At 41.4% G+C, this 13928-nt stretch overlaps 1 protein-coding gene across 2 annotated transcripts in view; it reads left to right on the top strand.

The window, feature by feature from the left end:
* DCDC2 (doublecortin domain containing 2) overlaps positions 1-13928 on the top strand; it is a gene marked incomplete at its 5' end in the record, with an annotated part of 125250 nt that overhangs the window by 107834 nt on the left and 3488 nt on the right. For both annotated transcript variants that reach the window (XM_080709835.1, XM_080709836.1), the window contains one exon: positions 13318-13620. In XM_080709835.1, the coding sequence (XP_080565961.1) occupies positions 13318-13620 (303 nt within the window). The remainder of the gene's footprint in view (positions 1-13317; positions 13621-13928) is intronic.

Genomic DNA, 13928 nt, shown 5'->3' with positions numbered 1-13928 from the left:
GGAATTGCTTATATAAATGCAGCTCAAATATTTGCTGGGTGTGTATTGATTTTCTCTCTTGGGCCAGCAGAAAAGTGTACTTCTAGGAATCTATGGGTGTGAGTGTGTGTGTGTGTGTGTGTGTGTGTGTGTGTGTGTGTGTGTACCGCACGCGCATGCTCAGAGAAGGAACCAAGGGGTTTTAATTCTGGCTCAAGGAGGTGAGAAAGAATTCAGCCCTGCTTTTTCATACAACTCAACAAGCTTTCATATAATCCCGGCAGTGGGGGGGGGGGGGGATTGAAGCTCAGGTGAGGCAGGCAAAGTGACAGTCCTATCCGGACTCTGGGGGTGGGGATGGGGAGGAGTCACTAAGAATTGCCACTTGTCCTCTGACTATTATGTGATATTTCCCTTTCTAAAAGCAAATTTCACAATCCAGCAAACTCTGCAGATGATCTTCTCAATTGTGTTTGTCTTAACAAGGTGGTGGTGAGATTGCTGCCTCATTATCCCACAAGCTTTTTTCTGTAAGCATCGCCTTCCCGGTGAATAGCCTAATGTGCTAAAAATCACAGATTTAAAAAATCCAATTTGTTTCCTAGGATTTGCTATAAGTAATAAATGTTCATAAACTCTAGTGATGGATATTTTCCTCTGGAGGGAAAATGGGATTTTAAGTCTTCAGTAAAACTGCAATTAGACATTATATTTTAAGACAAAGGAGAGTAGTTGTCATGGATATACAAGGCCTCAGAGCTGTGCAAAACCAAGGCTAATTTATATTCCGAAGTCAGAGCATCATCAGAAAATCATAGCAGTATTAGTAAAAGAGAAATTTCCCTGTTGGTCACCTATTAAATGACTTGTAAAACTAATGAGAGGTATTTGTTTACCTAAAATTTGCTGATTGTAAGGAAGGGGAGTTGGAGGGCGGACTGATCCTGGGTACTACTTGAACACGAGAGCTGGCTTGTTAAAATGTGTGTATGCAAGAGAGACTGAGAAATGGATTGGCAAAGCGGGGCAATGCCCACAGACCGACATCGGCCCGCAGGAAACACAGCCGGGCAACAAGATCAGAGCTACTTTCTCCTGCTAATGTATAGGTCACAAGGCTGGATTGTCCAGTTTATGTGGTTAGCACGAGGTGCTCTCGAGGCCAGGAGTGAGAGCCATTCTCGCCATGGTCTGGTCATCTTTGCTCCCCGGCTTAAGCAACTATACGTATTGTGAAAAATGAAATGGAAGTGTGGATAAAGTAGAGATGAGCTCATTAGCTCCATCAGAGTGAGAACAACTTTGAGGACATCCCCTGTGGTGATCTGCAGTAAAGTATAGCTACCGTTTGTTAAACACCTAATGTGCTGGACTAGGCATTAACTCATATGATTGAGGTGGCAACCCTGTGAGACAGATCTTATCATTTTAATTTTATTTATATATATGTGTATTTATATTTACATATAAAATATGTGTATCTTTATCTGTCTATATAGGTAGATGTAGACATAGAAAGTGAGCTCATATGGGTGAATAACTTGTCTAAGGTTGTACAATTAAGTACAGCAAATGGGGCTTGAATGCAAGTCTGTTTAATTTTAAGGCAAAGAAGTTGTCTGGGGGGAGAGTATTTAATAAAAAAGCCAGTTACTAACCCTAGGAAGGAAAAAATTCCTATATAGGAAAGAAATGTAACCACTGCATACTCTTTGACTTAGATATAAATAATATTTGTGCACACACTCAGGCTAGCAGCTATTTAATTTTTAAAATTTTCCATGTCATCTAAATGCCCTACCTTGAAATGTTAGTGAAAGGGTCATAGAGAGGGACATATATATGCATGCCTCTGTGTGTGTGTATGTGTGTGTACAAATCATGTATGAAGTGAACAAGTTAATTTATCTGTTCTTGGCTTGCTGTTGTGAAAATGTCCAATTCTGTTCCTTGGTATAGGTCTATTTTGCTTGTTGGGTATTGAATGGACTTTTGTCATCTGAAATGTTTGTTTTCAGTTCTGAAAAAAATATTGAATTATTTTGTTGATAATTTCCTTCTCTGCGTTCCCTATCCGCTTTCTAGAACTTCAGTATTTGTACATAGGACTTCTTAGACTGGCTCTTTAAGAGGGTACATTTCTTCTACTTTTCATTTCTGTGGATATACTATGTCAGCTTAAAAAACCCAGAAAAACCCCAAACAAAACCCAAAACAAGAGAATGAAATAAAACAAAATGCCTCAACTTTTATCTATTAATTAAAAAATTTTTTTTTTGCGGTACCAGGGATTGAAGCCATGGACTTGACCATGCAGATGAGTCAAATGGGGCTCCATTCATAGCACTCCACCGAGCTCCATCCCTAGCACTCCATTCTCTCCCCCACCTCAGTCATCATATCTTTAATTTCTAAAAGTGCTTTCATATTCTCTGTTCCTTTTTATGCATCCTATTCTTGTTTCATGGGTGTGATATCATTTCTTATCTCTTAAGACTGATGCTCTATTATTAAACTTTCTTTTTCTGCACTATCGTTTCTTCTTTTGGATTTTTTCCTTCCTTCCTTCCTTCCTTCCTTCCTTCCTTCCTTCCTTCCTTCTTTCCTTCCTCTTTGTCTTGGTTTCACATTAGAAGCTTCTGGTTCCACATTAGAGGCTTCCCTTGGTTATGGAAGCTCTCTGTGCCCAGGCAGAGCTCACTATAGTGTGATTGCTCTTGGCCATTCATTGACAGACTCTCTCTAGTTTTTATGATTTACTAAAAAATGTGCTGCTTTTTTTTTTTGCTGGTCTTTTTCCTTTGAGAGAAGACTTTCAACATCTTGCTTTGACTTTGCAAATCCGGTGGTCAGAGTTTGAGGGGAAGGGCTCAGTGACTTTGCTGCTAGGTCAAGAGACTTCTCATCTTGGGTTTCAGTACAGGGGCATGCAAGGCTGGCTTCTTGGCTTCCCCTTTCTGCCGGTTCAAATTTAGTTTCCTTAGATCTGCTCCCATTGGCCACATATCCATTGACTTTCCTGTTTCCCCAAATTTGTGATTGTCATTTCCTTTTTGGCCTCATCCTTTTTCAGATTACCTTCACGAACACTTGTACAGGGGCACCAGAAAGGTTTTAAGGAGAAAAAACCCCCACAAAACATATTTGTTCAATCTAAAGTATTTAATCAGAAATCACTTTTGCACTAATATGCCAGAGGGAAAATGAGCTATGTTCATAGGCACAACCCGAGGGACACAAGCTGTTGCCTGTGGCTGGCTCCCAGGGGAGGGTGTCCTGTGGCTGGTATGTGCATACAATGCCTGCCTGCCGTCCTCAGCAGTCCACGCGATCTTCAGCTAATCCAGGCTGCAGATCCCCTTGCTGCCCGGCACCTGTCCTCAGCTACCCAGTCCTGTTATTTCCCCAGCCCTGGGGCTCACTTTAGCTTGTGAAATGTTGGTCTACAAGAAAGAGTAGAATACTGCCTTAAAGAATCTGCAGCCTTGAGGTTATAACCAGAAACAGGAGTTTTGAAAATCTACACCGCTTCCCTGGGCCAGGGCTCCTCTTGGACTCCACCTGCTGTTTGTGAGAATCAGCAGTTACCTGCAGCTGCTCCGGGCACGCAGTGAGAGGAAGAGATTATTTGTGCTGATTCTCCTGTATACAGTAACTATAGGAAGATAAAGGAGGCCGCTTCCTCATCCAGATCCTCAGCTCTGCTTCAATGGAACCTGTTTATTCAATAGAACACAAACTTCAGAAAGAGAAAGGAACCTGGCCTAAGCTCCATATTTTGCCACTGAAGAGTTGAAGGCCCTCAGAGAAGACGGGCTGGTCTCCCACAGCCGGGGAGCAGAGGAGTCAGCACAGGGTCTAGGGTGCCTGGTGTTCAGCTAGGTTCTCACCCTAAGCACTTCAGTGGCTTAGGGTGAGGGGAAAGGAGTGGAGGAGGGGCTTCGAATTATCCTGTTTGAGTAGAGGGCTGCTGACCCTAACTCTTGTTTCCTAGCTGGATAGAGTTAACACACCAACAGCCTATTCACCATGCGTTATGCCCCTATACTGACCCTATCCATGTTTGGTGGCCTAAGAATCACACAAAGTTGGAAGAGTTAGGATGAATTTGATTAGGATTTACAGTTTCCTTGCACAATAAGGCTCTTTGTGGTACCACATTTGCAGATTTTTGTTTAATTGATAGGGATGGTGTTAAACATAAAAATGTAACCCTCGGGGATTTCTGTGTAAATGAAAGAAAATCAACATTTGCTTCTAAAGTGAGAAAACTAAATGGGAAAAATTTCCCTAATGACTACTAAATAGTCCCATGCCAACTACATATAGGTTTCCAATTTATTATGAATTCTCATATGGATGTGGCAGGAGCTGGTGGAGCTCAAACGGGGCTGGGCAGGTGAGCTGGTTTCTGGCAGGGGCCGGTTAAAGCTTCGCTCTGCTTCGGTGTAGAAGTGCCATGTTCTCTGACTGTCACCACCCTTTCCATAGGACTTTGTGTCTTCAGACCACATCTGAACTCTCTCTATACAAATATACATACATATATAACATATATTCTTGTGAAAGTGAGCCTCTGAAAGCTAAAAACAAAAAGCAGTTCTTTGCTATGGCAAAAAATTGAAACTGATTATTTCAAAACACCTCATTCAACTTGGGTAGGAGATGATTTTAGTTTCCATGGGAACAGAAATAAAAACAAGTGTGATAATTTTTTTTTTTTACTTTCAGCATCTATGCCTGAACTCTGCCATAAAAGCCACTGAAACCTTCTACCCCCAAACATACAAAGAATCCACACACTTCCCTAGATTTCAAATGTAGAAAACATCTCATGGAGAAATGAACATCTATACTGGCCCTGATATTCCCTTTCTGGGTCCACTGTGTTTTAGGAAGAGAGGACTGAGAGGGAAGGGAGAAAGGCTGGGTGGGGGCTCGCTAGATTTATAAGTAGGAAAGTCTAACTTGTGCCATTATTTTAGTAAAGGTCTTAAACATAAAACTACATCTCTCAGGAACTGTGTCATAAATACAAGAAATCCCAGTGCTTATTTCCAAGTGGGCTGGACACCTGCTGCAGTCTCGGCTTAGCTGTCTTTTCCTGTAGCTGAGTTTTGGTGCTGCTGTTAATGTCAGAGGTGTGATGATGTGAGCTAAAAGTGTAAGTCATTTGGGCAGCCTCATCTGTCTGTTGGAACACCTTCCAAGTAAATGATGCTTTCAATAGCTTGTGGCTTATTTCCATGTGATTTCCATATCCCATCTTCTTTCCCCTTACCACTCAGGAATCCCGAGTTAACCTCCGTAACTGCATGCATATTCTCCAAGAAACCTAAATACTCACGGTTTCCCCTGTGCCAGCCCCACTAGGAGGGAGCCAGCAATAATAACTACATTTTTCGTCTTTTCTTTCGTCAGACCTTTTTCGTCTTTCCATACAAATCAACTATTTTCTCAGAATGTCTGACAGACTAAATAGCAAGATATGTGGGTAGGCAAACTCAGGCAAAATACCCTCAAAATGCCAGTGCTAGCATCACTTTTAGGAAAAATCTGGAGTAGGTTTTCTAATAAATAATGAGAGCAATTCCTTTTTTTTTATACTTTTATCGGTACATTATAGTCTCACATCATAATGAAGTTCACGGTGATTGTGATACACATACACACGGCACTTGAGCTTTTTAAGAGGTAAAGGTCCAGGTTTTCTTATAGGAACCTCTCTGTTCATTTCATATGATAAGGTGCATGTAATATGAGCTTGTGCATGTGTGTGTGTAATATGTCCATTAATCCCGTGTACTCTGCATTCATGCCAGAGAAGCAGGGAAGCGGGAATCATCTAAGTTCAGATAACTCCTGTGATCATTTTGATAATATTATGTGCATCAGTTTAATGAGTATTTAAGATTAATATACTTTTTTGACTCCAGTGATACGTAAGAATCATGCTTTAAACAGTGTATAATATTACACAGTGGCCCGTAGGCATGAGCTAGTCCTAACATTTTAGAATGTATGTACTCCTTGGAGAAATTATTTCTACCTGAAAGTAGGTTCCCTCAAAATATTAGTCACCAATTACTTACAATTTGACATAACTGTCAGGGGGAGAGGACTTTAATCATAGGTAAAAATATCTGATTGTTTTTGCAATGATATGTTTCTTTTTTATAACATGACTTTTAATAAATAGTGGCATGGTGATGTAATTAGAATAACTCTAAAGAACTGTCTTTGGGGCCTCAAATCATTCCATCAGCAGTCAGTCCTGTTTTTTTTCGGCTTTCAATCTTACTGATAGTTTTTTTTTTTTTTTTTTTTTTTGGTGGTACTGGGGGTGGAACCCAGAGGCTTTCTACCTCCGGGCTATACTCCCAGACCTTTTTTTTAATATTTTATTTGGAAACAGGGTCTCACTAAGTTGCTGAGAGCCTCACTAAGTAGCTGAGGCTGGCTTCGAACCCTTGCGATCCTCCTGTCTCAGCCTCCCAAGCGCGGGGATTACAAGCGTGCGCCACCACGCCCGGCCTTACTGATAGTTTTTAAGATTAAAAAAATGCAACCCAACCTTCAATTTAAAGAGGCATTGTAGCCGGACGTGGTAGCGCACGTTTGTAATCCCAGCGTTTGGGAGGCTGAGACCGGAGGATTGCAGTTTGCGGACAGCCTCAGCTACTTAGTGAGGCCCTCTGCAACTCAGTGAGACCCTGTTTCAAAATAAAGAATAAAAAATAGGGCAGGGGGTGTAGCTCAGAGGTCAAATGCCCTGGGCTCCATCCCTAGGACCCCCCCCCCCACACACACACAAAATAAAGAGGCATTGTTTCAAGGCACCAGTACTATTAGAACTTTTAACCTTCAATGCTACTTTAAGTGGGATATTTACTTCATGAACCTAATGTTCTCTGTATGCTCTGGAGCCTTTCCATTAACGTGGACGGCATCATGAGCATCATCAGACTCTGTCAGAGGTGCAGACACTCAGGACTGCTGACTCAGAATCATCATTTGACAAGCTCCTCATGCTGGCGAAGTACTGGCTTAGAGGTCACCTGGCTGCAAGAAACTGGGTACCACTGAATTAAGCTGGGATATCCCTTTGCTCCATACGTATGCAGTATCTTGGAAAATAGTTATTCTAGCCCAGCTGTTAAAAAAAAAAAAAATTCAACTCCTCCTTTCACTGCTTGGTACCTAACTCTCTACGCTTTGGTTTCCTAATCTTCAAATCGGGATACTCACAGTACTTTCCTCAAATCGCTCTTGCGAGTGGCATCACCGCGAGTATACACATGAGGTGTGCCCGGCATAATGCCGGCTTCTCCAAGAGCTGGCCGTGATGGCGCACTGCCTCATTTCCATCAGTGTCTTCTTGAAGGCGCAGATCCCCCAACTTGTACCTGCAGGCGGCGCACTGGGGTTTTGCTCAAGACAATCAGCATCACTGGTCTGTGACAATGGGCTCATAGATGAATAAGAGAAAGCCTTTGTTGAAAGACTTCTAGAGGTAGATAGTACCCCTCATCCCATAGTCACCCGGAATGTTTTAGGGAGCATCGACTTGGTAGCAATTTATACTCACTATTTTCATATCATACATAAACGGAGAACAACTGCACACTGTGGCTAAAACATACTAAAGGACTCTGTGCACATATTACGAGGGCACCTGGGGGAGCCAGGAAAGCTTCCTGAGCAGGTGGATCTAACCGTGGGAAAGGAGGGGCAGCTTGAACAGTAGTGTGGCCCAGGGAATCGGCCATAGTGGACTCTCTCCACCTGCGAAGGGCTAGGCTGGCCTTCCCCCCATTGCCCAACCAGCCCTCCTCCCCCTTTTGTCAGGTCCCCAACTTCCCTGTTTCTTCAAGGGAATTAGGAGAGGGGGTGGAAATATGAGTGAGTGTGGGGTTAGGGAGGAGAGGCACTAGTGGTACCTCTGGTGACCTGGGTAGTGCTAGTTTGCTAGGGCTGCCATAGCAAAGGGGGCTCGCACAGCTGAAATACATCTTCTCACAGTGCTGGAGGCTGGAGTCTGAGATCAGGCATTGGGGGATTTAGGTCCTTCCAAGGTCTCCTTCTCTGGTTTGCAGATGGCCACCTGCCCTGTGTCCTCACAGTGTCTTCCTGTGAACGTGTCTCTGTGTCTCTCTTCTTAGGGGATTGTGGCCAATCTAATGACCTCGTTTTAACTTTATCACCTCTAAAGACCCTCTGTCCAAATAAGGTCACTTTCTGATGTACTAGAGGCTGCGGCTTTGACATATAAATTGCAGGAGTTTGGGGAGACAGAATCCAGGGAGAAAACGGGGTTTGTCTCTGATTTAATGCTGCCCAGCAGATCAAAAGGATATACTCGGAGCAGAGTCAGCATTTAAAGTTCATGCCTGTAAGAAACACGGCCAGCGAGGGGAGGAGCAGAGAGAAGCAGAGACACTGCCAGGCTCAGCGCACAGCCCCCCGCCTCATTAGCATATTGCTCACATATTAGGGCGGGACCTTGTCTGGCTCCTGGTTGCCATGGTGACTACTTTCCTAACTACCAAGGGTCTCTGTCCTTCAGTGGAAACTTGTGTTTGTTTATTTTCTCATGATGCAGATGGAAGATATTGATACCCACTGGTCATGTGGCCTTTGGCAGGTTGCTTACTTTGCCTGTGACTCAGTTTCCATCTCTGCAGTGGGGATAATCACACTTGCCTACATGTCCAGAAGAGGAGATGAGGAACTATCTGTGAAAGCGCTTTGAGAAACAGAATGTGCTACTTGTGTGTGTGGCATGATTATACGCATAATTGGCTACGGTGACCTGCTATTCCAACAGGAGAGAGTCACTTATCATGCATATCAATTCATGGAAGCCATCGCCAACCTTATGCAGCGCCTCCTGCTGGCTCACTTGTGTTACTTTTGAAAGAGGGCAACAGTTTAGGGGCAAATAAGCAAAAAGGCTTCTTTTTTTAAAAATGGTCAATTTGTGGTGAAAAATATACCCCAGAGAACTTGGAGGCAAAGAATAACCAGTGCAACTAAGAATGAAGATCATTAGTTCATGTGAATCAGACTGGACCCTATCAGTGGACCAGAAGTCAAACATCAGCCTACATTTTAACAGTGTTAACCAATAGGGGCGAGACAGTCACTGAGTGTTTTAATATCATTCTCTGTTGGTTTTTGTGTGAATGGGATTTAGGAGGGAACATAGGAAACAATTTCATTAGTACCAACCATGGACTATCCCTTTTTATCAGACAGTTCACTTCTTTCATTTCGATGGCAAGAAAAATGGAGTGATGATCATGCACAGACAGCATGTTTTCTGTTTCATGTGTATATCTCATTTGGTGCCTCCTGCAGTCCTGCGAGGTCTTAACAGTTATCCTAGGCTTCCCAAGGGTCTCTGAGGCCAGGCAGGAGAACTCATGGGCCTGAGGCTGAGGTACCCCTGCCTTCCGCCAGGCCAAGGACACCTCCTGGCATGATGGATTTTGCATCTGCAAGTTGCTTTCACCACTATTGTCATCCATAGACACAAACCTCAGCCTGGAATGCCCTACTGATATTCCTGGCTGTGCACACTATCTGTGGGGCTTTGTGAACATTGGCTTCTGTGGGGAGGTGAGGCAAAGTTGTGTGAGTGAGACCAGTTTCTTGTCCCATTTCTCCTTCATGGTGCCCCATTCCCGGAGTTGAAGTGAGTTCTGAGTTGTGTGTAGTTCTTCTCCCAGGAGAAGAAGAGCAAAGAGAATAGAAAAGTCTGCATTTACTCTCTTGCATTTCTTTTCATCCTAAAGAATAGATTTCTCCCACTGTGGACACCATTCTCATGTAGAAGAAGGTATCTTTTTCTTTTTTGCAGCCCCTCACAGGGTAGATTTTATCTGTGTGTGTATGTGTGTTCATGTGTATGTGAATGTGTGTATGTTTGTATATGTATGTGTGTATGTGAGTGTGAGTGTGAGTGTGTGTGTGTGTGTGTGTGTGTGTGTGTGTGTGTGTGTGTGAAAAATCCAGTTCCTTCTGGGGATGATTTGATTGATGTCCACACTGGAAACATCTTTAATAATTTAATGCCTGCTTCAAAGGAGATTACACCAAAACCCACATTGCTTTTCATTTATTCATTACAGATCTGTCATAGCAGCATTTTTTTTTTACCCTGAATTGTAGTGTCGTAGTAATAATAAATTTTATTCCAGACTCAGGATATTTTAAAGGATTATAAGCCTTCTAACTAATTTAAATTGGTCAAATAGGTATTTCAGTGCCATAATCTCCCATTTCTTCAGGTTGAACTAATGAGATATGGTTTTATGTGATGACTACTAAAATAACTGTGCTATGAAAATCTGATCAACATAATGGGATGGAAATGTAACATTGCCTGTTATTAATGGTGGTGAAAAATGGTGGAGAAAACAGAGCCTGAACTTAGGGCTAGGTGCTTTCTTCCTTAAAAAGAGATTAGGGTATATGTCAGCCCTTTGAAATAAAAGAAGAAAAAAAGATGAATATGTGTTTAGAAGTTGGTGGTAAAGAAAGAGTTTTGAGCAATACAAAACCAAAAATTTAAATAAGAAAACATGTTATTTTTTGCAATTAGTAAGCATAAGTCCAGATGTCAGAAAAGGAAAATACTTATTCCCACTTAGACATAATCACCTTAGTAGACTTTAACAAACACTTCCAGTATTCTCAAGAAGCAAAGACTATCTACATTCCTAAACAATTACACTAAACTACAACATATCCTATTATTACTAAAAAATTCTAAATAACTTCTCTTTAAAATAAAAAAAACTTAAGTTTCCCCCAATAAAGCAAATTCAGACAGAGTAAGCATGAAACTAATTTCTAGAAGAGTGATACAAAAATGATCTAACAACAAAAAGAGGGCTAGGGTTTGTAGGGCTAGAGTGTAGCTCATAGGTAGATTTCCCATGGGTTCAATCCCTAGTACAAAAAAGAGATTACATATGAATTTTAGGATCAGTTTTTCTATTTCTACAAAAAATTGGATTTTTACAGGTATTGCACTGAATCTGTAGATCACTTCAAGTAGTATTGACATCTTCATAAGGATGAGCATGTAGTCTGATTACATGGCCTATGCTTGACTATTTTTGAGCAATGGTTTTTAGCTTTCATTGTGCGAGTTTTTCCTTGGTTAAAATAATTCTAAGATATTTCATTCTTTCTGATGCTATTGTAAGTGGAAGTGTTTTTCAGTTTCCTTTTCAGATTGTTCATTGTTAGTAGAAACACAACCAGTTTTCATGTGTGATGTGTCCTCCTCTGTTCTGTTTTTGTAGGAATGGTACCCACCCCATCCATTCCCAACCTCTTCCTTCCCCTTCATTTCAGGTGTATGTATTTCAGGGCCTTGCTAAGTTTGTTTCTTTGAGAGAGAGGGCGAGACAAGGGTGTGGTGGGGAGATGGAAAATGCTATTCACTCCTTTGGAGATTAGTTTTTTTTCTTACTCTTAGTCTCATACATTAAAAAACATGGATTTTTTTCTTACCAAACACTGTGAATTACATTTCTTAAATCTTTTGCTATTTTTTTTAGCATCCCCTGTTGAGCTATCTTCTTCCCAATCTGAGTTTCTGTTTAGCATTTGACCTTCTAAAGCTTTGCCCTGGGTGGCGTGCTCAGAGATAGTTATGACTCTTCACTATTTGATATTTGGCCTCTGAATGAAACTTTGGACAATCTAGCCTCCTTCTTACTTAATTTACACAATAAAAAAACATTTGGTTCTGCAGTTCCTTAAGAACAACTGTTTCTTCCCTTCCCTGGTTAAGTGCCTCTTTGCTACCATGTGACCAAATTGAGACTTCATTTTTAACAGAAGAACTCAATGGTTCCAACTTTTAATTCTTTAAAATAATTTTATGTGAAATTTTATTCTGAAATGATAATCTACTTCCCTTCATTTCCTTACTTCTTTACCAACTGAAAGCATTGTGTTAACTTTCATAAGAAGACTATTGATGGTACTATCAGAGTTATTTGCTTAGTTAGGAGAGAATCAATTTACCAAGTCGAAAGGGAGGTCAGGGCTAATTGACTCCCAAACCCTCATTTTGCAGAGGCAGAAGGATGCAGTGACCTGCTTGGTGCTGGAGAGCTAGAAAGAAGAAGGTCTGGGATCTTAACATATAACAACTCCTGTGTTCTTTCCACCCTAACATTTTTAAAAACTATAATTTTAAGCCGGGAGTGGTGGTGCACACTTGTAATCCCTGTGCTTGGGAGGCGAAGACAGGAGGATCACGCTGGTTCAGAGCCAGCCTTGCTGGTTTAAGAGACCCTGTTTCCACATAAAAAGGTAAAAAAATAGGTCTTGGAGTATAGCCCATGGGAGTGTATCCCAGAGGTAGAAGGGCTTCCAGGAACCCAGTACCACCAAAAAACCAAACCAAAACAAAACAAAAAAAAAACACTGTAATTTTATTGAAGGCAATAAAAATATGAACTCTAGAAAAAAATGGGCTATAATAAATGGAAAGGGATTTTTGTGATGTATCATGTACTGTGCTTGGCACTTTATACAACTTATTTCATTTAATCCCTGTGGAATTTCTATTATCTTTCATTTTACAAATGGTGAACCTAAAACTCACAGAAGTTAGGTAACAGCCAGCAAGTGCCTGGTCAGGACTTGAACCTGGTCTTTTTCTTTTCAGAATCTTGGGATTGAAACTTGGTTTTCTGTTTTCTTTTGAAACAGAATTTTATATATACAAGTAATAGTAAAAATGATTAATTTGAATTTATAAAATATCTCATTTTTGTGTTTAGAGAGAAGCCATCAACTCCCTTAGGCATTGTGTGGGGAGCAGTCCACATTCTGGGTCAGAGAAACCTGAGTTCACATGCTGATGCCATAGCCCTCTGCCCTAGTGCACGAGGACAAACTCGTAACAAAAATCTCCTCTCAGCCTCCTTCTCTGGGCCAGACGTTCCACTAGACACTGTTTGAGGACCCTGAAGTTTAGTTTTCTATCTGCCATTGGGATTATGAGTCACATGTGTGTTTTGAATTCTGGACCTTCCAAGTGGGTCTTTGGGTTAGAAACTTGGTTATTCATTCCTTTGTTTTCTTATCTATATAATTGGAATACCAGCCTCACAGAATTGTTGTGCACATTAAACTAGAAAATAACCTGGAGTATGGCACATGCTCAGTAGATGTAAACAACGAGATAGCTGTAAAATATTATACAAGTGTAAAGAAGTTTGACATGACTATAATATATTAATGAATGTAACTAATGAGCAATCTCTGCTACACTTCTCAGTTTTCCCCGTTATTTCTTTGGTCCACTAGAGGCCAGCAGAAATAGTTGACGAGGAGGAAGATGAAGAGAAAGCAAACAAAGATGCAGAAGGGAAAGAAGACTTTTCAGGCATGAATGGTGAAGTTGAAGATGAAGGAGGTAGGGAGGCTGCTGAGGCTTCTGAGCAAGCGGAGAAACTCCCAGCTCACAGTGAGGAGGAGGTGGGCCCCGCTCGCTTAAATGGAGGCACAGATGAAGAGAATGGTGAGGAACTGGACCAGGTCAAAGAGGAGCTTCAACCGGCAGTGGATGAGGAAAGAAAGTCACAAGATGCTGGAGATGGAGAAGATGAGGTATTTCTACTGCATTTTCTTATTATGTGCCCGTAGGGAATTATGCATGCCCTTCGGGAACTATCCAAGCACTTAAGACTTGCGCTGAAATCGCTTATGGTAGAGTAGGAAAGATCCAATGTCATTTAATTAATTTTAAACACTTAATAAGTACTGAAATCCTCATGCTTGATGATCCATATGTCTTTCCTTCTGTTGTCTGTCTGTCCGTCTGTCGTCCACCCATCCATCCATCCATCCATCCATCCATCCATCTATCTTCTACCTAATTGTACCAAAAATTTACAGAGACCTTTAGGAATATGTAT

This window comes from Muscardinus avellanarius (genome assembly GCF_963383645.1).
Source record: "Muscardinus avellanarius genome assembly, chromosome: 14".
Taxonomy (NCBI): Eukaryota; Metazoa; Chordata; class Mammalia; order Rodentia; family Gliridae; genus Muscardinus; species Muscardinus avellanarius.
This window is presented reverse-complemented; position numbering and strand designations above follow the sequence as displayed.